This window comes from Cuculus canorus, chromosome 10, assembly GCF_017976375.1.
Source record: "Cuculus canorus isolate bCucCan1 chromosome 10, bCucCan1.pri, whole genome shotgun sequence".
Taxonomy (NCBI): domain Eukaryota; kingdom Metazoa; phylum Chordata; class Aves; order Cuculiformes; family Cuculidae; genus Cuculus; species Cuculus canorus.
In genome coordinates this window covers 22327414-22351163 of record NC_071410.1, presented here as the reverse complement: position 1 = coordinate 22351163, position 23750 = coordinate 22327414, and the positions used below count along the sequence as shown (strand labels likewise).

General features: G+C 52.0%; 1 protein-coding gene across 4 annotated transcripts in view; it reads right to left on the bottom strand.

The window, feature by feature from the left end:
• Positions 1–6464: 6464 nt before the first annotated feature.
• The window catches only part of LOC104066240 (Krueppel-like factor 5), a 55226-nt gene continuing 37940 nt past the window's right edge, over positions 6465–23750 (bottom strand). For 2 of the 4 annotated variants that reach the window (XM_054075480.1, XM_054075477.1), the window contains exon 4: positions 6467–7272. In XM_054075480.1, the coding sequence (XP_053931455.1) occupies positions 7037–7272 (236 nt within the window). In that variant the 3' untranslated portion in view covers positions 6467–7036. Of the gene's footprint in view, positions 7273–23750 lie in introns of all 4 variants that reach the window. The other 2 variants (XM_054075479.1, XM_054075476.1) reach the window with 2 other exon arrangements.

The following is a 23750-nucleotide window of genomic DNA, read 5'->3' as shown; positions in this document are numbered from 1 at the left end:
ATGAGGGGAACCTTTCTGAAAGTGCCAGGACAAGATCTGTTGACATTCCTTTAACTGTTTCAATTTGCTCTTCCTTTATGACACTTCAGGATTTCCTGCCTTCAGGGAAAAGTTTTCCTTCCTTTAAAATAGCATCTGCTCTTTTTTTCATTTCAAGAGCCCCACAAAATGCAGAACTCCAGAAACGTCAACACAATGCTTCGCTTCGGGCCATGGGCTCTGAGATAAAACAGCGGATTCCTCCTTCTGCTGTTTCCAGACAGCAGCAGCCCTTAAATTCTGCTTGATCAGCTCAAACCTGGTCTTTCTTCTTGTACTTTGGCTGAGAAGTCATGGTACTGCAAAGGGAGGTTTCCCAGGAGGTGGGCAGTGCCATGAGATGCTGGACCACCCTTTCTCAGAAGCACTGCTTCTCCTCACAGTGCAGCCAGAGGTTTTCCACGCATCGTCCCCTTCCTCTGCTTTGCCAAGCCTGGGAATTTAATTATTATTAACCCATGTGCTGCCTACAGGCATGGCTGGAGGCTTGTTTGGTCCCAGCAGTTTGTCACCATCTGTGTGGCCCATGGGGCTGAACAAGTTGCGGTTGTTCAGCCTGGAGAAGAGAAGGCTCAGAGGAGATCTTATAGCCATCTTCCAGTCCCTGAAGGGGGCCTGCAGGAAAGCTGGAGAGGGGCTATTCGTAAAACCTTGTGGTGACAGGACGGAGGAACGGGTATAAACTGGAGAGGAGCAGATTTAGACTGGACATTAGGAAGAATTTCTTCACCATGAGAGTGGTGAGACACAGGTTGCCAAGGGAAGTTGTGGCTGCTGTGTTCAAGGCCAGGTTGGATGGGCCTTGGGCAGTCTGATCCAGTGGGATGTCCGTGCCCATGGCAAGGGGCTTGGAACTAAATGATCTTTAAGGTCCTTTCCAACCCTAACTATTCTATGATCCTATGAAGACCAGGAGTCCCTAAACTGGCAGCTCCTCTCCTTTGGAGAGTGCACAGGCAGTGCCTGCTTGAAGTGTGTATCCAGAAGAATAAAGTGGGGAGGGAAGGAAAAGGGTGCAGCTGAACTGTAGGACTCTAGAGAGTCATCCCAGCCTCCCTGATGAAAGCAAAGAGCCGGAAAAGTCACAAACTATCTCAGTGTTCTCAATAAGGAGAACAGGAGAATGGGAAATGCCCCAGATAACGTTAATCCCCAGGATGCATCACGGAAATTATGGGTGGGTAGGTGCAAGCAAGAAAGGTGAAACTCCAGCAAAGGACACATCGACCTCACACAGTCTCACCTGCGGGCACTGGCTTGCTCCCTGCAGACAGCTCGCTCTCTCTCGGCTGTTACCAGTTTAACTGAGAACAGACCACCAGATGTGACCCAAATCATCCTTCTTGGAAGCTGGAAGCACTTTGCTCTCATTGCTCCCTTCTGCAGCCCCATCCTGCCTTTCCCTCTGCAGCGACCGCTCATTGCCAGGGCCCGGTGCCCTCGTTAGCACCCTGGTGCGTGCTGACTCCCCTCTCCTGTGCACAGAGGCATTAATGATGCTGCTCCCACTCTTCCCAGCAGACTCAGCCTCCGTGCTCAGACTCTCCTGGGATTTCCTGCTTGTGGGTGCCTTTGGCACAGGGTTAATTGCAGCAGGAGCCCCATCAACTTTCCAAGGCAGCCTTTCCAGCAGAGGGGAAAACAAAACCTTTCCCTGTCTTTGTTGCTCTCCTTAGAGCTCAATTACGCACACGGTGGCTGCGCTGCTGCTCCTGCAGAATGGATGGATGAGGGATTGTGCAGCAGACACTGCTGTGAGAACCAGTTTATTGTTTAACTGAGTTTGAAGCAGCCTGGATGGAACTGTGCAAAAAGCTTCACTGTAAAAAGGAGTGCAGGGCACGTCACCCAGGCTGAGACAACCTGCACTCGATGCGTGCGCTCTTCAGCCATCAGACAGCTGTGCAGAGTGTGCTACAGCATCTCACAGGTGAGACCACATTGGGTACATGCATCCTTAGCAGTGCCAGCACTTACACAAACACAGGATTTCCCACAGTGTGCTGGGTGTTCCTGGAAGGCAGGTGGTCCCCCTACCAAAGAAGGAATCACAGAATGTCCTGAGTTGGAAGGGACCCACAAGGACTATCATGTCCAACTATCATGTCCCTGCACAGGACAACCCCAACATTCACACCACGAGGCTGAGGGCCTTGGCCAAATGCTGCTGGAATATTGTCAGGCTCGGTGCTGTGACTGCTTCCCTGTGAGCTGTACGTACAGGGCTCCACCAACCTCTGGGGGAAGAACCTTTCTCCAGTGTCCAACCTCACCCTCCCCTGGCACATCTTCCTGCCATTCCCTCAGGTCCTGTCATTGGTGGCCACAGAGAAGAGCTCAGCACCTGCTCCTCCTCCTCCTCCCATGGTGAGGAAGCTGCAAAGCATGATGACGTCTCCCCTCAGTCTCCTCTTCTCCAGGCTGAACTGACCAAGTGACTTCAGCTGTTCCTCCTATGGCTTCCCCTCTAAACCCTTCACCAAGTCAGTGGCCTCCTCGGGACACACTCCAGTAGCTTTCAATCCTTTTTATATATCCAATGCCTCCCACTTCTGTTTCTTTTGTGAAGACCCCACAGCCACACATACCCAGATGGAGAGAGCACCTACAAACTGCCACAGTCATTCTGAGCACTGATGCTATTCATGGTGCTAGAAAGGAGAAGTACTTCATATACCCGGATGATCCCAAGGGACCGGGATCAGGGGGAACTCTTTTCTTCTGCCTCAATTAGACAATTCAGGTCACAGAAAACTGTCTCTTTTCAGGACATGGTTCCTCTTGGTCCTCAGCAAACATGACACACTTCCCAGCTCAGCCAAACTGCATCAAACTGGGTGAGAAGGATCTCCTATACCTGAGGATCCTGACCCCCCCCGATTGGACATTTCAGCCTCCAGGACATCTGCAGAGATACATGGAGTTTGCACAGATCTCTTGACCTAAATTTCTTCTTTGTGGCCAGACATTCTCAGAGGAGCTGACACCCTCCCTCACCCGGCTCTGTCTGCGCAACAGGAAGAATGCTGTTATTTTAGCAGAACATAGGTGATAACATGGTTAGTTAGAGAAATATTGGCTGAGCGAAAGGCTTGTGACATGTTCAATGCTGTCAAAGATCTAGGAGAGATACGGCCACCGCAGGTGTGGCCTGGGGTTAACTGGTATTCCTTGAAGTTATTAAATCTGGAAAAAATGCCTGTCTGGTGGCGTGTTGCGATTAGAGCTCTGCTCTCTTGGGGAGACAGGGATCTGTGAAGTGCTTATAAACTTAGAAATGCAAGCGCTGCTTCTGCTTCGGTTTAAAGCAACCATGTGCAGACTCACCTGCAGGAGCCGTCTCCATCAGCTCCACCAGAAGTAGAGGTGCTGGTGAGCAGGGCAAAGGTGCTGGGCACGACTCCCTGTGCCAGGCAGAAGGTGCAAGGTGACAATTCCCAGTCAAGAAATTGTGGTTTGGGATGAATAGCAGCAGGAGGTAGGGGACAGGAGGTGATGAAGTGCTCCAGGAGCAGAGCAGAGTTGAGCAAGGGCTCTGCATCATTCCCTGGCAGCACACCGGTGCTCGGGGAGCTGTAAATGCCACTCGTGTGATCCGCAGTGACCCTGATTTATGAACCTCACCTCCCTTCTTCCAAGCGGTTTCCCTTTCTGCTCATTAAAGCAGTCACCCAGGAAGGCAGTGCCTGGGTGCCACCACTCCCACCACCTCAAGCCTCACTCAAAGCACCCCCTCAGCTGTGTCCTGCCCGCTCCTCACTGCTGCCAGGGCTGGCTCTGGGCTGCATCTCCAGCCTCGGGGATTAAGCAGAGTTGCTTCAGCGGGTACCCAGACTGATCCCTCTCATCTCCCAGCCTGAAGTGCTCTGCCAGTGCAGCTGACCACCCCCTGGCTCGTCCCGAGCAAGGACCAATCCTACTTACTGCTCGTATTGAATTTATTATTTATTACACTAGTAGCATCCTAAGATGCATCAACACCACCTTGCAGCTCTGTTCTCGACCAAAAGCCAATCAAGGTCACACCGCAAAGCTCTGTTTGATAGAGCAATCTTCTCAGGCATGTTTATTCATTGAGATTGAAGGGTGCTGCTCCTGGGGTATTTAATTTGCCCGTTTAATAGAGATCAGCCTGGGGTCTTTCTTGCTTTTGGGGCTGTTCTTGCTGAGTAACCCTGCTGGATGGGCTGGCTGAGATCTGTAAACACTGCCCTGCCTCTGAGCGAGTGCAGAGAGTAATGCAACAGCAAGCTGCAGTACAGATAAGAGTGCACTGCCTGCGAGCTGGTGCAGAGGACTCTGCCCTTTATTTCCCACAGGCCAGCAAGCAGAGATGGACTTTCTGTCCTTTTTTTATTTTATCTGCAGTCTGCAAGAAGTTAGGACTTGATAAATACCAAGCAGGTGACAGTGTGATTTTGCAAAGAGACGAAAGGTTTCTAACTACTTGCGAGGACACAACTGCTCTGCAGAGAGCTGCACAGGTCCCAATATGGCACCTCTCATGGCAGATGTGATGCATCCTTGTGTCAACAGGGGTGAGGGGACAAGAGTGCTGGAGCTGGGGAAACATTAAAATGAAGAAGCAAAGTCTATTCCCAGGGCTGCAGTCTCTTTTGACTCGGAGAAGTGGTGACCCTTTCCCAGTGACATGGGAAGAGAAATCACCGGCTCTTGCCTATGCAGGACCTGTTGGGCTGAGGTCCATCATCCCAAGGAACAAATGAGAGGGAATGGCCTCACGTTGTGTCGGGGAGGTTTAGGTTGGATGTTAGGGAAACCTTCTTTACTGACAGAGTGGTGAAGCCCTGGCAGAGGCTGCCCAGGGCAGTGGGGGAGTCTCCATCCCTGGAGGAGTTCAAAAACCATGTGGCCATGGTTCTCTAGGACATGGTTTAACAGGCACAGTGGAGTTGGGCTGACGGTTGGACTGGATGAGCTTAGAAGTCTTTTCCAATTTGTTATTCTGTGATTCTGTAGTGTCTGGAGAGACCACAAGAAAAGATGTGAATGACCCCCAGGTAAAGTTCCTTTAAAAACAGCACCCACACAACTGTCCTGCTCCTGTTACCTGAGGAAGGTGACCATCTCTTCCGTCTTCCCATGCAATTAAACCCCTTGGAGTCTTGTAGCAGGTCCACTCCCCCTGCCATGGGCAGGGACACCTCCCACGGGATCAGGGGCTCCAAGCCCCATCCAACCTGGCCTGGAACCCCTCCAGGGATGGGGCAGCCACCACTGCTCTGGGCACCCTGGGCCAGGGCCTCCCCACCCTCACAGCAAAACATTTCTCCCTAAGATCTCATCTCAATCTCCCCTCTTTCAGCTCAAAACTGTTCCCTCTCTCAGCTCAACACTGTTCCTTTTCTCCTATCCCTGCACTCCCTGATCCAGAGCCCCTCCCCAGCTTTCCTGGAGCCCCTTTCAGGACGGGAAGCTGCTCTAAGGTCTCCCCACAGCCTTCTCGTCTCCAGGCGGAACAACCCCAACTCAGCCTCCTCTCCACACTAGCTGCTTTTTGAAGTCCTATCCACACAGCAGCACAGCTCCAAGGAACAGGGTTCTCCACCCACAGCTGCCAGACCCAAGGGTGTCCGTGCTCAGCAGGACAAGAAGAAGCCAAAGGATGGCTGCTAACGCCACAGCCCTTCTGTTCTCACGACTGAGCACAGTGAGTGATGGATGATTTGTTGGGCGCTGCTGGGGAAAGGCAGGGGGTGGAGATGATTTTCATCACTGCAGAGCTGACACTCTACAAGGAGCTCACCAAGACCTGAGATGCTGGGGGTGGGGACGGGAGGGTATTTATTTAGTTATTGTTACAAATGTAGAAAATAGCAGGAGCAGATCAAGGCCAGCACAGGCTCCTGGCACCTCTGAAGAGCAGCAGCAGCAGGAGAAGGTGACAGATTTGGATGCAAAGTAGCCTGGTAGTGCTGGCATTTTACTTCTAACTTCCTTTCCGGGATGCAAAGGTCACTGCATCTGCTGCCTCTTTGTCTGCAAACCCCTCTTCCCCCTGCCTGCTGGGATGAAGGTTTGCAGGCAGGCTTTGATCTTTAAACACTGCAAGCTGAAACCTCAAGGGTCTCCTCGGGGATGTGAACTCCGCCAGGGGAAGGAGCTGCCCCAGCCACCCTTGTGGGAGAGATCACAGCATCCCAAAGCTGCCATCAGCTCCCCTGCAGGCTTCCCAATGCTGCCCCAGCCAGGAGGAGGTGCCCACACCGTTCCCCCTTTCCCCAATGCCTTGACCCATTCCTGGTGCTACGGCCACCCCAGGAGCTGCTTCAGTGCATTCCGAGGGCCCTCAGCCCACCGCTCCCCCCCCCCTTCCCCAGCTCCTCAGGGAAAGCCCCTAGAGATAAAGTCACCCATGAGCCACCCATCAGTCACCCACTACAGCAAGGCTTGTGATGGACCTGGAGCCCAGGGGGTAAAAAAAGAAAGGGAAAATGTCTTTTCTCCTTGCAGCATTCACTGAAAACTGAACTTTTCTAGGACTTCGGAGAAGAATTTGCACTTCCAATTATTTTTTTTTTCCCTGGGCTTTAATGGGACGATGTTTTCTTGCTAGTAGGTCTGCCCTTGGCTCCTAAAGGACTTTGCAAAGGGCATTGGCTCTGCTGTCACTTCTCTTCCCCTGGCCAAATGGAGATGCAGGGATGTGATCCTTTCAGGGTCCTGTCAGGGCTCTGGCATGCAGTTGACTCCAGGTAGTTGTGTAACAAACCCTGTTTGGGTGGTGCCTCCTCCAGCAAGGTCAAGAACAGTGTTTGGGGCAGCACAGGCTCTTGGAGACCAAAACTCTTGGGGTTCAGTCCCAGATCTGAGGCTGAACTGCTGGCCAGCACAGCTTAAAGTCCTTCTGCCACTTTCCCACTGATAAAGGAAGGGACGTGCTCCCTTTGTAGAAGGCCATTGCCACCTCTATAAATAGCAAGGGATCTTCTGATAGATTTGTGCTAAGTGTCCTTATGCCAAAGCTCCATGACATTTAAAAATGAAATTCACTGCATACCTTAAATATATCATTAGGTTTTTGTAGGTGAACAAGACTCCTGTAAAACCCTCCTTCCCACAAGGTGATCTTGGGGCTGAGATGGTGGTGTGGAGGTGCCAGCAGGGCAGCTGCTCGGCCCTGTACCACTGCTTCCCTGCAGGAACCCTTTGGGATGCTGAAGGGATGACTGAAGTGGGCCAGGAGCTTGCTTTCCAAATCAGAATAAACACCTGCAAAAAGACATGAGAGATTTCAACCCATCATTCACTTGACCGATGTGGGTGGCAGGAGCTTCAGACTCAGAAGCCAGTCAGCAGATTCAGACATGGTATCCCCGCTTCCCCCACCACAGCCAATAAAGGATGCTTATTGCTCGTCTCCATGTTAAGAAGTGAGTTCGGCTTCTACCTGTCCATGGCCAGCAGTCTCACAAAGCCCAAGGACTTGGTCTACAGCCCTTGTGGGAAACAAAACCAGTATCTGTTTGGAGACGGGATCCCGCTGTTTCTTCAGGACTCTCAAAGCCACACCCTTGCCTGAACCCCAAAATTTGGTGCCATTTCTTGCAGGCACCACAATTTTGCTGTTGATGAGATTTCCCAGCATTGTGGTTTCATGCATGGTGGAGAAAACTAAACTGGGACAAAGTAGGAAGTTCTGCCTCTAGGTTTCCACTGCCAGCAGACTCAGGTTGAGCTGATGATGGAGCACAGAGATTCCTCTGCCTTCCCAACATGGGGAGCAGGAGGATTTCCCACCATGCTCAGCATGCCGGCCTGCTGGTAGCCATTGAGTACCTGCTCTCCTTAATAACCTTCCAGTAACAATCCCTGTCCTACCCTGGCACTGGGATTTGTTCCAAGTGTCAGCACAGCATTCCCCAGGAGCCGTCAATGATGAAGCTAATAAATAGAAATATGACAGAGGAGAGGAGAGGAGAGGAGAGGAGAGGAGAGGAGAGGAGAGGAGAGGAGAGGAGAGGAGAGGAGAGGAGAGGAGAGGACTTGTATTTTATGTTTCGGTAGCACAGGCAATGCATCAAACGGTGCTGCTGCTGCTGCTACGCTGCATTTGCAGCCATGGATTTCAGTAGGGAAAGTCTCTCCTAGACGCTGGAGGAGAGCACATGCACCCCCCTTTATGATGGGCCCCAATAAGTCAGCAGTGACGGGGTGCAAAGGATCTGTGGCCATGGGATCCTCATTCCATGGGGGGGCTTGTAAAAAGTCCCCAGGCTTCTGCCAGCTCCCAGGAGCTGGACAGGTCTGTTGCTACACCATGGGAAGAGCTACCTGGGCTGGGGATGTTGCCAGCCGCAGTCCTACACAAGAAGAAAAGCACCAAAAGAGACACCAAAGTATAAATCCGTTTGTGACTCCTGAAACACTTGACTTTTTCTGCATAAAGTAGTAAAGTCAAAGAATGGTTAAGGTTGGAAAAGACCTCTAAGTTCATCTAACCAGTCTTGGTGGTACTATGTGTAGCAGTGGATATTTTAGACCACTGTTTCATAGAATCACAAAATGGTTTGGGTTGGAAGGGACTTCAAAGCCCATCCAGTTCCACCCCCTGCCATGGGCAGGGACACCTCCCACTGGATCAAGGGCTCCAAGACCCATCCAACCTGGCCTTGAACAGCTCCAGGGATGGAGCAGTCACCACTGCTGTGGGCAATCTGTTCCAAACCATTTGCGAGGTCTGTTTGTTCCCTTGCTACAGTCGTTGCGTGTTACTGCAGGCAGAGCCACTGTAGAGGAGCAGTGGGTGCAGGAAATTGCATGTTGGAGAGGGAACTCTGGAGGTCACTCTGCAAGTGTGGCTTCAGGGAGATGATGGGAGCAGCCGTGGCTGGTGGCTGAAGTTTTTTGGCAGTCAAGCAGAGCTGAAAGCAGTCCCAGCACACATTGGGGAAGGGCTGAGTGCTGCATGAGCAGTGCAGCCGCTCCGTACCACCCAGGGGTCAGGGCTGGATCATTCTCTCCCCTGATGGATGCAGTAATTAATATCCACAGGGAGGCAGCACACTGATATTAGTACTTGATGGTGATTAATGGGGCTAATAGGATTCTAGCAGCCAGTCATTTTTTGGTTTTCACTGTGTATTTCTGAGCCTGGCAAATGCAATAAAAACACTGAAGCAAAGACCATATTGCTTTAATATTTCAGTGCTCTGTTATTGAAACCCCTTAAGAGAGGCTTCTTGGCACTGTGAACTCAGGCACTGATGCACCTTACCTCCCTGCACTTGAGAGATCGGTGTCCTCCCATCCTCCACAGTCAGGTGCTGCTCACACCCGTGGCCAAATCACAGTGCTCCTTCGATGGGAGCACTGAGCTTGGCAGACCACAGGGGCACCTGTGATGTCAGGTTCATGAACCCATCCTCCAAAAATTCCTCCTTCTTTGGAGACACAGAAGATCTTCATTTCCACCCCAAAGCATGTGTTAATCTAATTTAATCGTACCTAGTGATTCTGAACCTTAAGTCATCAGCGGATTCCCAGGGTGATTCTCTTTAGCAGCAAAGCAGGGCTGCTCTGCTGAGTGGCTCTAATTCCTCTGCTGGAGGCAGCCACCTGCTGCAAGTAAACCGGCTCATTTAATGCATAGCTCTGGGCTGTGCACAGCTCTTGGCAAGAGCTGGCCCCTGGTAAACACCACTGGAGATGGAACCAGGGCCATGTGGAGGTTTGTGCCTGCACAGCAGTGTTGCCTGCTAAATGCCTCCTGCTGAAGCACCTGACGGCTCTGGAGATCATGTTGCTATATGGGAACTTGATGCTGTGTGCAAAAAGACCACCGTGGGTCAGCTTCAATGCTCTGGTGAGAACCCACCTGCAGCCCTACCTTCAGTTCTGGAGTCCTCAGGACAGGAAGGATGTGGATCTGTTGGAGCAAGTCCAGAGGAGGCCACGGAGATAATCCGAGGGCTGAAGCACGTTCCATACAAGGACAGGCTGAGAGAGTTGGGGTTGTTCAGCCTGGAGAAGAGAAGACTGTGTGGAGACCTTAGAGAAGTTTCCAGTCCTAAAAGGGGCTCCAGGAAAGCTGGGGAGGGGCTCTGGATCAGAGAGGGCAGGGACAGGGTGAGGGGGAACAGTTTTGAGCTGAAAGAGGGGAGATTGAGATGAGATCTTAGGGAGAAATGTTTTGCTGTGAGGGTGGGGAGGCCCTGGCCCAGGTTGCCCAGAGCAGTGGTGGCTGCCCCATCCCTGGAGGGGTTCCAGGCCAGGTTGGATGGGGCTTGGAGCCCCTGATCCAGTGGGAGGTTTCTCTGCCTGTGGGAGGGTGTAAAACTAGATGGGCTTTGAGATCCCTTCCAACTCAAACCATTCTGTGATTCTATGCCCAAGCTGCACTATTTCTTCTGCAATCCCTAAAGGCATTACCTGGCACCTCCTGAGCTGTTCAAGAGGAATGTGGGCACATGAACTTCAAGAGTGACCTTCCCAAACTCGGACTGTAGCTTCTGCAGGGAATTCCACCCCCCTCACTGCTGCAGGTGTTAACAGAAACCCACTGCTCCCTGCAGATCCTTGCCCATATTTCAAAGCTGTCCACGTCCTCCTTCAAATACCATCCAGCTAAGAGCAGCCTAATTGATTCCTTCCCCAGACTCTGTTTTGTTCCTTGCTGATGAGTGTTACTAATCATAGCCTGCTCAGGTAGAATCCAGCTCTGCCCTTCAGTCCCTGGCAGAGCTCATGAATCTTCGAGGAGGAATGGGAAAGCCCTGGAGGACCATGAGACCAAATGAGCTTCAAAGAGAAGTTCAGGATGTTTTTCACAGCCTGTTATAAGCCTTGGAGCAACCTTAAATCAGCAGGATTAGACTGATTAGACTGCCACAAGCTTTGCAGGCACAAAGGCGTTTTAAAGCACCTGAAAGATAGGTTGTATGTGGAGTCCTTTTCCCCATCAAGCCGTGGACGGTGATCTTAGCTTCTAAGCCTCCGCTACCAGCAGAGCTCAAGCAAGCTGTTGTTGCTTGCTGCTAGTGTTGCTCTTGTCAGGACTGCTACTGCTGCTTGTTTGAAAAGAGAAGTAAAATGCATCACTTCACCTGAGAAATATGATCTGCCAAGAACTCCTTGGCATCTGCCAGCCCCGTGCCCACGCAGAGCTCCCTTGCTCCAACCCAAGCACCGTGCTGAGCTTTCTGGATTCAGCGTGCAGAGTCTGCATTGAGCATCACCGTGGGAATGGTTGAGGACCAGCACCGGAATCACAAAGTGTGTCAGTCTGCCTGATTCATCTCTTTTCTGTTTGGCTCTGAGTGCTGCACACCCAGCTGGCTTGGAGCAGAGCTTTGCTGGACCCACTGCGTGCATGGCCAGGCTGGCTCGTTTCTGAGACCTCTCCTTCATACCAAGGTGGACTCTGAATCTGCTTGTGGGAAGATGATAATGCTGGTGCAGGTCATCCGGGGAAGTCTGTGGAAGCTCTTCTCTGAGCAGAATGCATCTCTCTTTCTCTTCCAGCAAATTTGTGAAAGCTCTGGAGAGATCAATCAACTCTGGAAGGATTATCCACTGGGCTTAGTGTTCAATTAGTGCCCCAGACCTAATGACTGGACTGTTTTTCAACACCTTCCCCTTAGGAGTGATGCAATAGCTCGTGAAAGCTAACCTCCCTTCTCCAAGAGCCCTGTCACTGCTGGTGATGGAGAGTGTTAATTAGAGCATGCCTTGCAGGAGCCACAGCCCAGCCCGGGGTAAGGGTCCTCCAGGCCCTTGGCAAGTCTCTGAGCGAGCATAGCAATGCTTCTTGCCCAACATGCTGAAGCCATCAGCATTGAGCTGCCCTTGCAGCAGCTGTGTGTGGTCTTTTTGGCAAGCTTTTGGACATTGTCTTTTTGGACAATGTTGGGATGTTTTGTACTGGAGCTTTGAGGTTTCCAGTGTGACATAGGCCTTGTTCCTGCATGTGAAACAGGGACATCTGCAGTCAATGTGGTGGAAGAGGCTCCAGATTTGTCTTCTACTGCTACTTGACACAGTTGCTAATGTCTCTGAAAGTTTATCCATCCTTGAGGCATCTCACTGCAATGGAGTGTTTTGAGTGGCAGCATCTCATGTCGATGAGATCTCAAAACAGACTTTTTCATCTTCCTTTTGAAGCATCTCTTCAAAGCCGAACTCTTTCTACTCGTAGATAAGAAACCAAATCCTTTCCCTTCCACAGGAACGCTGCTGCCTCTAGGGAAGCAAGACCTCTCTCCAGCTGAAATCCTAACTGGGTTCTAAGGCGTCACAGCTCCCACCTGAGATAGAGTCTTCCTGCGCTACTTTTCCCCTCCACATGCTGATGTGGTTTGCCTCAGGTTTGCTTGTCTGCACAGATGAAATGTATTTGCCCTGGGAGAAGGGCATGAGATGCACGCTGTGCCCTGGGACTTGCGGCTGGTGTCTGGCTGGAGGTGCGAGCTCTGCTTTGGTCCTTGGTGGTGGAAGGATGCGTGCAGGCCAGGTTTTCCAGTGGTGCATATGGCACACACACACATTGGAGTGGACTCTGAAAGCAGACTCAATTAGTGAGACTGCAACAAAGTTCCCTTATTAAGTGTTTCTCTCCAGGCAGCTTCTGAAAGCAGCCAAGTAATGGTGTTAGAGGATTCCTTGGCCCTCCTGGGTGAATACATGTAGGATCTGGAGCACAAGTCTTATGAGGAGCAGCTGAGGGCCCTGGGATTGTTTAGCCTGGAGAAGAGGAGGCTGAGGGGAGACCCCATCACTCTCTCAGCTCCCGGAAAGGAGGTTGTGATGAGGTGGGTGCTGGGCTCTTCTCCCAAGTAACAAAGGATAGGATGAGAGGAAATGGCCTCAAGTTGTGCCAGGGGAGGGTTAGATTGGATATTAGGAAAAAACTCCTTACTGTCAGAGTGGTGAAGCCCTGGCAGAGGCTGCCCAGGGCAGTGGGGGAGTCTCCATCCCTGGAGAGGTTCAAAAAAATTGTAGATGTGGCGCTTGGGATAGGGTTCATTCAGCACAGTGGGGTTGGACTGGTGTTGGACTGGATGAGCTGAAAGGGATTTTCCAACCTTAATGATTCTATGATTCATCTAGTTCTAGCATAGGATGGGGAGGGCTGGACTGACCATGTCCTGTCTGGTCCTGCCAGAGGAGACCTGACCTGGTGTCCCCTTCCCCCAGCTGGAAAGGGCTGTGGGGTAGAAATTGCCAACAGAGAAGTGGGCTTAATTGGCTGCTGTCCTGGGATATGCAAAGTTCGAGCCTTGCTTGGGTATTGCAGGGGGCTGTGACAGTTTCCCCAACTCCAGGGGAGCAGGGCCATCCCACTAGATGGCACAGCAGGACAACTGGGGACATGGCCCAGGCAGCTTCTAGACTGCTCTAACTGCTCCGATCTCTGACTTTCCTAATTGAGATAGAGCAAGGGCAAAGATCACAAGACATTTGTGTAAAGCCGCCAGGAGCCTGAGCAAACCCGCTGGTGTGGACACGCACTGCTGGTGCCATCCATCTTCTAGATGATGCTTGAAGCAACAGCTTCAACTATGATTTGAGCCCCTGGCACAGCCAGGATCTCTCCATGCTTCATGTTCTTCCTCTTCTAATCTTGCACATTTATGCAATTTCTACTTCTGATTGCTCTCCCACCCTCTGCAAGCTCCCAACCCTCCCACCTAGGCGCTCTGCATTTCAGTGTCCCTGCCCTTGCAACCAGCCATTGCCTCTTTTTCAGGTTCTTCCCCAGACATCAGCTGGGTGATCCATGGCCCCAGTACAGAAGGAGGGACCCCAGCTCAGTGGGAAGCTGAGCAATGAGCTTTAAATGTGAGACCTAGTCCCTGATCTTCCTTCTCTCTGCTGAGGCTGCAACTCCTAATGCTGTTTTCTGTGATGCTGCTGTCCCGGTGCTTGGCTCAGCATCCTCCCACACTGCTCCATTATGAATGGATCCAAGTAAATACCGCTGCCTGCTTTCCTGCTGCTCTCTGCACCCTCACCCCGAGCCAGGTGGAGAAGAAAAGGAGCTTCTCCGACAGGTATGGCCTCTGCCGTTGCCAATCCTCAGGTACGTACGGACGTAGGGCTGAAGCTCCAACCAAGAGCAAGTCTCTGCTACTCCAAGTGCTGCGCAGACAAATGGCATTGGATGATGAAGCGAATGAGTTTGAGAAAGGTGAAGGAGCCAGTACAGAAGGAGGGACCAATGGAGACCGAGGTTAATGTAACCACTTGAACAATTCAGTTCATCCCTACAATGAGTTGCAAGGTCTCTGCACATGCTCAACTGAACTGACCTCCACTGGGAGGTGGTGGGAGCTTCACTGGGCAGCTCTGCAGGTGCCCAGGGAGGGCTGTAGGGGCTGAGCTGCCCGGTGGCCCTGTACACTCAGAGGAGATGGTGGAAGCAGAAAGGAGGCTCCCATACAGGGTGGGATTAACCCCTTCTCATATAAATGATCTATGAACTTGCTCTCCTCGCATTGCTACCTTCACAGTCATGGCAGAAAGTCTGGTGTGTTCACAAGGTGAATAGTGTGGCAAGGGAGTTGAATTGTCCCCTTCTTTTTAAGTCCTTCCAGTGCTTAAAGAGGCTCCAGGAAAACTGGGGAGGGGCTCTTGATCAGGGAGGGCAGGGGTAGAAGAGGAGGACAGGGGAGAACATTGATCAAGGAGGACAAGGGAGAACATTTTTCAGCTGCAAGAGGGGAGATTGGGATGAGATCTTAGGAAGAAATGTTTTCCTGTGAGGGTGGGGAGGCCCTGGCCCAGGTTGCCCAGAGCAGTGGTGGCTGCCCCATCCCTGGAGGCGTTCAAGGCCAGGTTGGATGGGGCTTGGAGCCCCTGATCCAGTGGGAGGTGTCCCTGCCCATGGCAGGGGTTGGGACTGGATGGGCTTTGAGCTCTCTACCAACCCAAACCATTCTGTGATTCTATGTCACCTCCTGACCCTGCAGGGGCCCTTGGTGACGAGCCTGGGCTCAGTATGCCCCTCTAGGTAGCCTGGGGTAGTGAATGAGCTCCTGTGTGTTTTGCACCCTCTGATGCTCTCCAGCGCAGGGTTCATTCCCCCTTTACCATCTTTCTGGTGCTTGGGATGTACTGGAGATGGTAAATGCTCCTGATGCCCAGGCCATGGGAATAAATTCCACAGCAGGAGGATGGGATGGGTTGCAAGCAGGGAGCTAGAGCTCTTTGCTGGCACGGCTCCTCCTTGGAGGAACAGAGCAGGCTTCTCTCCAGTCCTTCTCTCAGCCCCGCTCTGTCCAGCAGGAGCATTGAGGTGATCCAAGAAGCAACAGGACTTGGCAGGGGTGTCGGAAACTGATTCTCCCACCCTGGGGCCCCTCTACTTCCCACTGTGTCAGGTAATACTCAGGTCTCCTTGGTGATGGATTACAGGATTAGAGGGTTCAGGTGAGCCCTCTTATATGTGATTTGGTTACTCTTGGGAATGGCATCATTTTGGTGTGCTGTGGGAAGCTTCCCTGCTGCTGCCATGTGCCCAGGAGAGACTGAGCGCCGGCCAAGAGGAGGAACAGGCTGGCAAAGGACCTATCCCATTGCCCAGTGTTATGGTCACAGGTGCTGGTGATGCTCATTGGGTCCTGGCACTGAAAAGTGTGGGGATGTCCCTGCCCTTCCCCACCTCTCCTAACCAGAAGCACTCACATGTGCCCCCACAGAAAGCAAGGACCGGTAGGATGCACTCGTGGGGCTGCAAAAGCCACCAGCAAGGCTGAGGCTTCCCAATTGCCCGCTTCCTGCTGTACTGTCTACTCACAGAGAACCCACCTGGTGTCCTGTGTCCAGGTCTGCGATCCCCAACATAAGTAAGGTATGAACAGTTGGAGAGGATCCAGAGAAGGCCACAGAGATGATCCGAGGGTTGGAGCACCTCTGTTATGAGGACAGTCTAAGAGAGTTTGGGTTGTTCAGCCTGCAGAAGAGAAGGCTGTAGGGAGACCTTATAGCAGCTTCCAGGACTCTTTTCCTCTTTTCATCTGAAAGAGGGGAGATTGAGATGAGATCTTAGGGAGAAATGTTTTGCTGTGAGGGTGGGAAGGCCCTGGCCCAGGTTGCCCAGAGCAGTGGTGGCTGCCCCATCCCTGGAGGCGTTCAAGGCCAGTCTGGATGGGGCTCGGAGCCCCTGATCCAGTGGGAGGTGTCCCTGCCCATGGCAGGGGGATGGAAGGGCCTCTTTCTCATCTTGGCTGACGGATCCTCTGCCCTACAGCAGCAACTCGCACAGAGTCGCCTCTGGAGAAAGAGGAAAGCAAGAAATGGTTTGGGGAGTGGGAAAAAAAGACTTAAATTCTGCAGTAGCAACTTGTTAGGAGCAGAGTTGAGATGGGGATCCCTCTATATTGGTTCTGTTGCACAGTTTCAGATGTGTGGTGCCCCTCTACAACCCAAGGAAAGATCTGGATGCAGATGTTCCCTACTCTGGGTCCTTCTACTGCCTGATATCTGCCTGGCTGATGGGGTAAGGATTGGGACAAGTGGCCATCCAGGTGGAGATACAACATGGTTAAGGATATGTCACGGGGATGTGCGTGGAAAGAGAAAATGTCTGGAAAAGGAGGCTTTCTCCCCCTAGTTGCCCAATGATAAAAAGACAGGGGGAAGCTTGTAGGAGCCTTTCCTCTCACCAGTACAAGAAAAGGCTCCCTGTGAGCCCGGGGAGACCCCAAGGTGTCCCAACCACTTGGGGAGACCCAAAGGTGTCCCAACCACTTGGCTACAGCTCGGCAGCCAGCAGTGGCCAAGACTCTGCCATCCCACCTGCCTGCAGCGCTGTTTGCCATCTCTTATTTAAGCATTCATCTTGTTTAAGCACCACTTCAGTGCTGCAGGGCGGGCGATATCTTGTAAAAAATAAAGAGAAAAAGAGCCTTCCTCCTCCCCTCTCTCACTTTCCCCCAGGCCTGTATTACCCCAAATAAACACTCACTTTGGGTAATAGTTAACTTTAATGGCTGGAGTTGTGTGATAGAGCACCGCAGGGTGACTGGAGGGGTTGATAGTCCTCAGGATAAAGAAGATAAAGTCTGGGCTTGAAGGGCAGCACTCAAGCTGTCACAGCAAGCAGCCACCACCATGCACACCTCTCTGCTGTCTTCCCCAAAATTTAGCTTTTAGCATTCCTTTCCCAACCCTTGTATTTTCCAGATGAGCAGACAGCAGGGAGCTGGTCCTGGCTGCCAGGCATTGTCCCAGCCCTGGGTGCCATCGGAGACTTTGCCACCCCTGCTGGAAGCCACATCTCTGGCCCATGCTGCAATCCTTTGCTGAGCTGCAGAGATACCTGAATAACCCGCCTGGCAGCTCTTTCTCTCTTAATTGTGTTTCTCCAAGTCAATGGATAACTTTACAGCCCAGGCCATGAAAACATCAAACAAAATAACCTTGGGGAGACAGCTATCAGCCGCAGGGAGACGCGCTGGATTAGTCATCTGGGGGGAAGGGACAGTAAAGTTCAAAAATAAAACTATCCTGGAAGTCACTGCTGCGTCCAGCAGGTGCCTGCGGGCAGGGGTCATCGCTGAGCTCTCTGCAACGCCAGTGCTGCTCGGCCAGGCTGGGAATGCAAGGTGGGCACCCAGAGTGTCTTCTCCAGATCCCAGGGGAAGCTGGGTTAGGGCTTCTCCCGTCCCAGCCCACCACACCTTCAGCACAGAGTGCCACTGTGTGGGTGTTTCGCTGTACCATAGTGGTGGGACCTTCCAGCCTTCCCCTCCAAAATCACCCCAAGGAGACAGAGGGAGACCAGGGCCTCCCCTGCTGAGCCATCCATCTCCAACAAGCCTGCCAGCCCTCCTGCCCTGGTGATTCCCACTGCTCTCTGGATGCTGGGCACGGCATGGTGGCATCAGTGTTGCAGCCTTCTGGACACCAAGCAATAAAACCCAGAGCACCGTTGGGTGCTCTCCACTTTGTGCCTTCACCCCTGACTCCTCCTGCAGGCTTTAAACTCTGGGTTTTGTCACCTCCTCCACGTCCTCCTTCCCTCCCTGTCCTTGACCAGCCACGCTCTTGGCATTCCTGCAGCTTTAACAGCGCCATAACTGCTCAGGAACCGTCAATGTGATCGAACTGGGAATTTACAGCAGCGTTGCTTTATCACCGCAACAAAACTGAGGCAGAGACAATCCTGCTGTCTGGGGGGACACTGCAAGCAGTGAAAGTCACAGGGTGGGTAAGAGGGGGTCCTATCCCTGGCTGGGTCTGCAGGGTGAAGAGATTTTGAAAGGATGAGGTTCTGCTCGGATGAGGACCCTTCAGGGGATGAGCCTGAACCTCTAGCTCCACTTTGCGCTGCATCCCAGATGTGTTTGGAGAAAGAGACTACTTTTTTTTTTCAATCCTCACCTTCTCCTCAGCATTTAAGGGATGGAGCTGACGCAAAAGGGCATGAGCAGGGTCTTGCAACCCTCCCTCAGGGATGCCCAGCACAAAACAGCTCCCCAGCACCCAAAGGGATCATGTCCACCTCCCAGCCTGACTTCGAGGTGGACTCATCACCAGCAGATGACCCTCTGACTGGATGAAGCAGAGCAATACCGTAAAATCACAGAATGATTTAGGATGGAAGGGACTTTAAAGCCCATCCAGTTCCAATTCCCCCTGCCATGGGCAGGGACACCTCCCACTGGATCAGGGGCTCCAAGCCCCATCCAACCTGGCCTGGAACCCCTCCAGGGATGGGGCAGCCACCACTGCTCTGGGCAACCTGGGCCAGGGCCTCCCCACCCTCACAGCAAAACATTTCTCCCTAAGATCCCATCTCAATCTCCCCTCTTTCCCCCTCGTCCTATCCCTGCCCTCCCAGATCAAGAGCCCCTCCCCAGCTTTCCTGTAGGCCCCCTTTAAGTCACCACCTCCAGGGCAAAGGACCAGAGTTGTAGCCTGTGCAATGAAAGGGCCAAGTTGGGAAAGCAGGGGATACACAGCCCCGTTCTCCAAGGGGGAGCATCTGTAGGTGCCTTAGTGCCAGATGATACAAATCACTTTTGGCCGTGGGGCTGGAGATGATGAGCGGGGACAGCCGTGGGTGGGCATGGCAGGCTGTTTTCCAGAGCAGGGATGGTTTGGAAACCTGCCTGGGGCTTTCCTGCAAGGGTATTTTTAGCTTGCATGACCCAAAAGGTGAGACCCCCCTCACCACCCCCTGAGCTGTGCCCTCAGCTGTGAGCCATGGCTATGGGAAGCCTTTCTGGAACAGGATAGTCCCCACCCCACCTGACAGCAGTGCTTCCAGGAGAGGAAGCCATGGCAGCCCCATCCATGCTCTCCTCTGGTGCCCTCTCTGGGGTTTTCCCCACTGCATCTCCATTGAGGAAGGACACTTCAGTTTCACTTGCAATAAAAGACCAACTCTCTGGACTTCCCTGACATTGCAGCAGACCTTCCACATTATTCACTGTCTCGGCGATCTCACCAGAAACAGCTTGGCTGCCCAGCCAGAGCAAAATCCAGAGAGCAGTGGTGTGCTCCAAAGGACATGCTGGGTGACCAGCATGGGTTCAAGGAGGGGTTCAGGTGTTTGGGCATGTGATGCCTCTTCCACTGGAACGTATTAGCACAGATGATCAGCGTCCCAGCTCTGTCCATACTGGCCAGCATGAGACCATCCATCAAAAATGAGTTTCCATGAATACTTGCAGAGTAGGAGATAGGTTCAAAGGTGGCACGGTGTACCCAGCACTCAGTCCATGATGGTTCCATGGCAACATATGCAAGGCTTTTCTCAGCTCCTAGACCACCCTAGAGGCTCCAGACGTCAGCCCGTGTCTTCCCATCACCTCACCACAAATAAACTCACATCTCCTCTCAAGTCCCAAATCTCTGCACCGCAGATGGCTCTAACATCCCTGTGTGCAAGGATGGGAGTCTGTGACAGCATCCTTTCCACTTCTGACTTTATTTGCAAGAGAAAGAGATTGGCAAGGTAAAACTGAGGCTGCTCAGAAGTCGAAGTCAGTAAGTCAGCAGTAAGTAAGTAAATCAGTCAGTCAGCAAGTAACTACAGGTTTCTTCTCCCCTTTGCCAGCCATGCAGCAAAGGAGTGGATTCCAGTGTTGGTTTCTTTCCCCAGCCTCAGCAAAGCACAAGTTTGCTGCAGCCCCCAGCATCAAGGATGCCATAGAGAGCTGTGGCCGGATCCTTCCCAGGCACCCAGCACTGCCCTCAGCTCTGCAGCACAACTTTGCAACTGCAGGGAAGTGACAACAAGAGAAAGTGCGTGGCTCGATGTCCTCTTCTCCCTGGCCCCTAATTTAATCAGCTCTCAGTCCCCAAGTGATGGTCAAATCTGGAAGCAACCGAGGGAGGAGAGAGATATGGAATGTCAAACAGTGCGATGATCGGGGATCGTCAACAGGGTCAAAATGTCCATAAAGGGTGTAAAGCAACTTGTCTCAGCATGGTAATGAAGTTCAAGCTGAGGGAACCTAATCAGTAGAGAAAGAAGATTTTTCCCTATGAAAAATGTAGTTGAAATGCAAGATCTTTGGGAAGAAATAGGGAAATGTTGATTTGAACATAGATTAAGTCTCGTGATCCTGCAAGCAGAGCCAGGCCAGGAGGTGACTGCGGGAAGCAGTCACAAAGAAGACGCTGGGGAAAGGTGCTGGGATCCTGCCAGGAACGGCTTATAAAGAGGTGTTTAGTTCAGTCTATAGAGATGGATTTGTGTATGTGCGAGCAGGTGCGTGCATGCAAAAGGCGTGAGCTCAACAGCCCTCACTGAACCCTGCTGCCTGTTTGCATATGTACAACTGTGTGTACACATACACACAAAGGGTCACGGATGGGGATTTTGAACACCCAGCACTTCCGTATGTGTCCCTCAGACTCTTCCCTCTTCCCTTCTGCCTGGCCTGGGGAGGGTGAGGCTCCCGCGCCATTCCTGCCCCCTCTGACCTTCTCCTCCCTTCACAAAATCACACAGAATAATTTTGGTTGGAAAAGATCTTTAAGATCGTCAAGTCTAACCATTGATCCAGCCCTGCTAAGCCCACCATGAGACCATGTCCCAACTACATCAGCTACTATTAAACCCCTCCAGGGATGGGCACCCAACCGCCTCCCTGGGCAGCCTCTTCCAATGCTTGACAATTCTTTCAGTAAAGAAATTCCTCCTAGTATCCAATCTAAGTCTCCCCTGGTGCAACTTGAGGCCATTTCACCTTGTCCTGTCAGTGGCTACCAGGAAGAGGAGACCAACCCTCACCTCACCCCAACCTCCTTTCCGGGAGCTGCAGAGAGTGATGAGGTCTCCCCTCAGCCTCCTCTTCTCCAGGCTGATTAGCCCCAGGTCCCTCAGCCGCTCCTTGTAAGACTTGTGCTCTAAATCCTTCACCAGCTTTGTAGCCCTTTGATGGAGGGGATTGAAACCCAAGTGTTCTGCCTCTCCTTTGTCTCTGCAGAGCATTGCAACATTGATTTGAGAAAGGGCTATTCCAAAGCATCAGCTTAGGTAACATAACAACACTGACAGTATTGCCTGGTGCTCCAGGCTTATTCCACACGCAGTTCCTTCTCCTGCACAGATCTTTCCCCTGCTTGGATATCCATTTTCCTACCCAATCCTAATAAAAAAGCTTTTTTCCCTTTCTTTATGCTTATAAAATGAACACACAAATAGGTGAAAAGAGCATTTGCAATGGGAGACAACAGAAACAAGACCATGTCTCCACATGATACAGTTTTATTACAAAATAATTGTCGGGGAGTTTCAGGGGGGAGAAAGGGGCTGTGTAACAAAACAAAAGCATCACCGGAAAAATAAACCTTCCACCCGAGTATTCCAGGTCCCAATTTCTGTTTCACATTGTATTCAGCTTGGACAGTAAACTATTACTTTCAATCCACGCAGACCTGCAAAGAAATACAGTCCTCTTGCCCTATTTACAACGATTTCTCCCCCCTGCCCCACGATACAGGCACGGCAGAGACAAGGCACCTGCTTTCTGGCATTTGTTCGGCACCAAACACAGGCTTGCAAAGCCTCCCAAGCTTGCAAACCTTTTCCAACATCCCCAAAGTGTCCCAGGGCATTGGGGATGGAGGGACCCTCATTCAGCTGGGGTTCGCAACCCCCCCAGCTACGTCGCCCAGCTCCGAGCTGTCCATCCCACAGCAAAGAGAGCCTTTGCTCCCTCAGCATCGCTCCTGGTCTCCCCCAGGGAATAGCTGCCCTCGGCCACAGAAAATGCAAGGCTAGGGTCTGTCCACTTCTACACACATGAAAATAGAGAAGCAAAAGCTGAGGCTTGCTGTGGTTTTTCCTTCGGACTTGTTTTTATGTGTGTTGCCTTCACACTGGTAATACATTTGCACACAGCAGTGTTTTGCCGGTGGACCGGCAGTGCTGCTTGGGGTGGGTGTTTTTGTAGACACTTCTTCTTCTGTTCCCCCCCATCAAATTTTAAAACAAAATAAAATACAAATATATTTACACACGTAGTGTCTCTGGGAGGATGAGCAGAGGCATCGTGAAAAAAAAACCAAAATAAAAACAAGATTATTTACAGCTCCCCTAAGATTTCAAGCTGCCTGTCAGTTGTTTTGGCTTTGTACTGGGTTTCAGCAAACAGGGTTTGGACCCCATCAGCACAGCAGGGGAGGGAGAGATGGAAACGGGGTGGGGTCAGCAGGCAGCAGAGGTTTCCTCCTCCAAAAGAAAAGAAAGGGGGCAATGAGACCCCTCTGAGAGGTCCCTCTGAGAGGTCTTACTCCACAACCAGCCTGATGGCACCTGCAGTGGCTGGGCCCACCCTGTAGTTTGGCTCATGCTTAGGAGGTTCAACCACAACAGATGCATCAAACCCCATCCTCCTTCATGGAGGCTGCAGGGGGTCACCGTGCCAAGACTCACCCACCGAGGAGCTGAACGGGTGCCAGTGGAGCAGGGTGGAGCCCAGCAGGTCCCAGCATGGCCGTATTGGGTCCCTACCAGCCCCACCAAGCCAACCTGAGCTTCCTGGAGACACCAGCAGGGACTGGCTGAGGCATCTCCACACTACCCTGAAATTCCTTTGGTGTGAGATCATCCTGCCCGCACCAGCAGACACACATGTCTTACACCCTGCACCACTGCCATTCTCCAAGGGGGTGTCTGTAATTGAAGATCTTCGCTGAGCCTCTCCAGATCCATTTCAAAGCAGAAGCAAGAGGTAAAGCTGCCTCCAGCATGGAGGCTTCAGGCCATGCACCACTCCTACTCCCCAATTTTGGAGGAGGGGAGATGGCACTGGACATCATACTCACTCATATGGCTCAACCCATCCTCCAAGGTGGGCAAAACAAAGAGCCCAGGTCACAGCGGTGACACACAAGGTCCTGCGCTGTGTCCTGAAGAGGACCCAGACCCCCACAGCCAACAAAGATGGTAAATGAGTCCATTTTCTCCAGCAATCCCCAGTGAGCTGTAAGAAAAGCAATGAAAGAGCAGGAAAAAGAATGTGGAGGACATACCTGTGGTCAGCAAAAGCTGATTTATGAGCCAGACTCCCTAATCCTCACTTGAACACATCATGAAACCCTCCAGCCAGGCAAAGGCCCTAGTGCTGAAGTCTAGAAAGCCCTTCCCACACACCAGCAGGGAAAGTCCTCCAAGCCAGCACCCAACAATCTGGTGGCCTGACTTTACCCTTCCATTCCCACCCTCCCTGATGGCATGGAGAAAGGAGGAGGCTTCTTGCCAGCTGCAGGGCTCACTGCAGCATTGCACC